The sequence below is a fragment of the Austrofundulus limnaeus genome, unplaced genomic scaffold (genome assembly GCF_001266775.1).
Source record: "Austrofundulus limnaeus strain Quisiro unplaced genomic scaffold, Austrofundulus_limnaeus-1.0 Scaffold11, whole genome shotgun sequence".
Classification (NCBI taxonomy): domain Eukaryota; kingdom Metazoa; phylum Chordata; class Actinopteri; order Cyprinodontiformes; family Rivulidae; genus Austrofundulus; species Austrofundulus limnaeus.
Window position 1 is genome coordinate 4,548,535 of NW_013952413.1, and position 1,404 is coordinate 4,549,938.

The window sequence follows — 1,404 nt, forward strand, 5'->3', positions numbered from 1 at the left end:
CCTGTATAGCCTACTATCAAAATCACAATAACAGAAATCAATTTTATTTCTTATGATGTGACAAAAACAGCAGAGGTTCGGGGTTGTCAGATTGATAAGTTTCTTTCTTAAAAATATAACAATAAAATACAATATGTTGTATAATAAAYACAGTTTTGAGGGGCGTCCAAGTCTTAACAGGAGGGGGTCAAACCCTCCCTTTTCCCCCACAGTAATTTGAACCACTGTTAGCTCTTCGGTGGATCTTTTAAACATTAATAATTCATTATTAGGAGACAYCAGCCTCCCCTGCAGAGAAACTTTTAACAACCTGAAACAGGAAAACCCTGGTGCAGTCCAGTCCAGTGCACGGACAGTAAAGCTCAGGACGTGTTGGATCGTCTTTACCTGAAGGAAAACCTCTGGAAAGCGGATTTAAACCGAGTTTTGTTTTGTGACTCCCTCCTCTCACCATGCTTCCTGCCCAGGAGGCAGCCAGGATCTACCACACCAACTACGTGCGCAACGCCCGGGCCGTGGGCGTCATGTGGACCGTGTTCACCATCACCTTCTCCGTCATCACCGTGGTGGTCTTCATCCAGCCCTACTGGATCGGGGACAGCGTCCACACGCCGCAGGCAGGATACTTTGGCCTCTTCCACTACTGCATCGGGAACGCGCTCACCTCGGAGCTCACCTGCAAAGGGAGCGCGCTGGACTTCGGCTCCATCCCCTCKGGGGCCTTCAAGACGGCCATGTTCTTCGTGGGCATCTCCATGCTGCTGATCGTGGGCAGCATCGTCTGCTTCAGCCTCTTCTTCTTCTGCAACGCCGGCAGCGTCTACAAGATCTGCGCCTGGATGCAGCTGGCCTCCAGTCAGTGAGCCTCAGCTGCACGTGGAGGGCTCAAAATCCAAGTAGAACAGCTAAAAGCTCAAATAAATACAGTAGATCAAAGCCTGAACTAGCACATTCACAATTAAAAGCTGGAATTAACGAAACACTACTTAAAACCCTAAAGTAGTAAAAGAGAAATAAAGGCTAAAACCTGCAGACTCATAAAAGTTAAAATATGTAAAATACAAATTTAGCAAAATAGGAGCTAAAAGCCTAAACTAGCAACACAGTAGCTATATCGTAATATCAGCAGAATCATAGCTAAAGTTCAAATCAGTAAAATACAAGCTAAAATRGGGCTATTCAACTGGCGGCCCGCGGCCCGCCACCTGGTTCATTCTTCTCTTAAGCCCAAACCCCCGGTTTTCTACTTTAATTACTCTAAGTTCTTTTAGTTAAACATAGACATGTTTGGTGTCTACAGAAACGTCAGAATCTTGGCTACAAGTTGGTAAAAACAACATCCAAGACAGTTAAAACTACAAGCAGTTGAAGATAAAACTATGGAAGTGAAAATAAAATTGGTTT

The 1,404-nt window shown here is 44.9% G+C and overlaps 1 protein-coding gene across 1 annotated transcript in view; it reads left to right on the top strand.

Annotated features, from left to right (window-relative positions):
• Positions 1–355: 355 nt before the first annotated feature.
• The window catches only part of lhfpl5a (LHFPL tetraspan subfamily member 5a), a 6,151-nt gene continuing 5,102 nt past the window's right edge, over positions 356–1,404 (top strand). Inside the window, exon 1 of the mRNA XM_014002113.1 lies at positions 356–855. Within this exon, the coding sequence (XP_013857567.1) occupies positions 453–855 (403 nt within the window). The 5' untranslated portion in view covers positions 356–452. The remainder of the gene's footprint in view (positions 856–1,404) is intronic.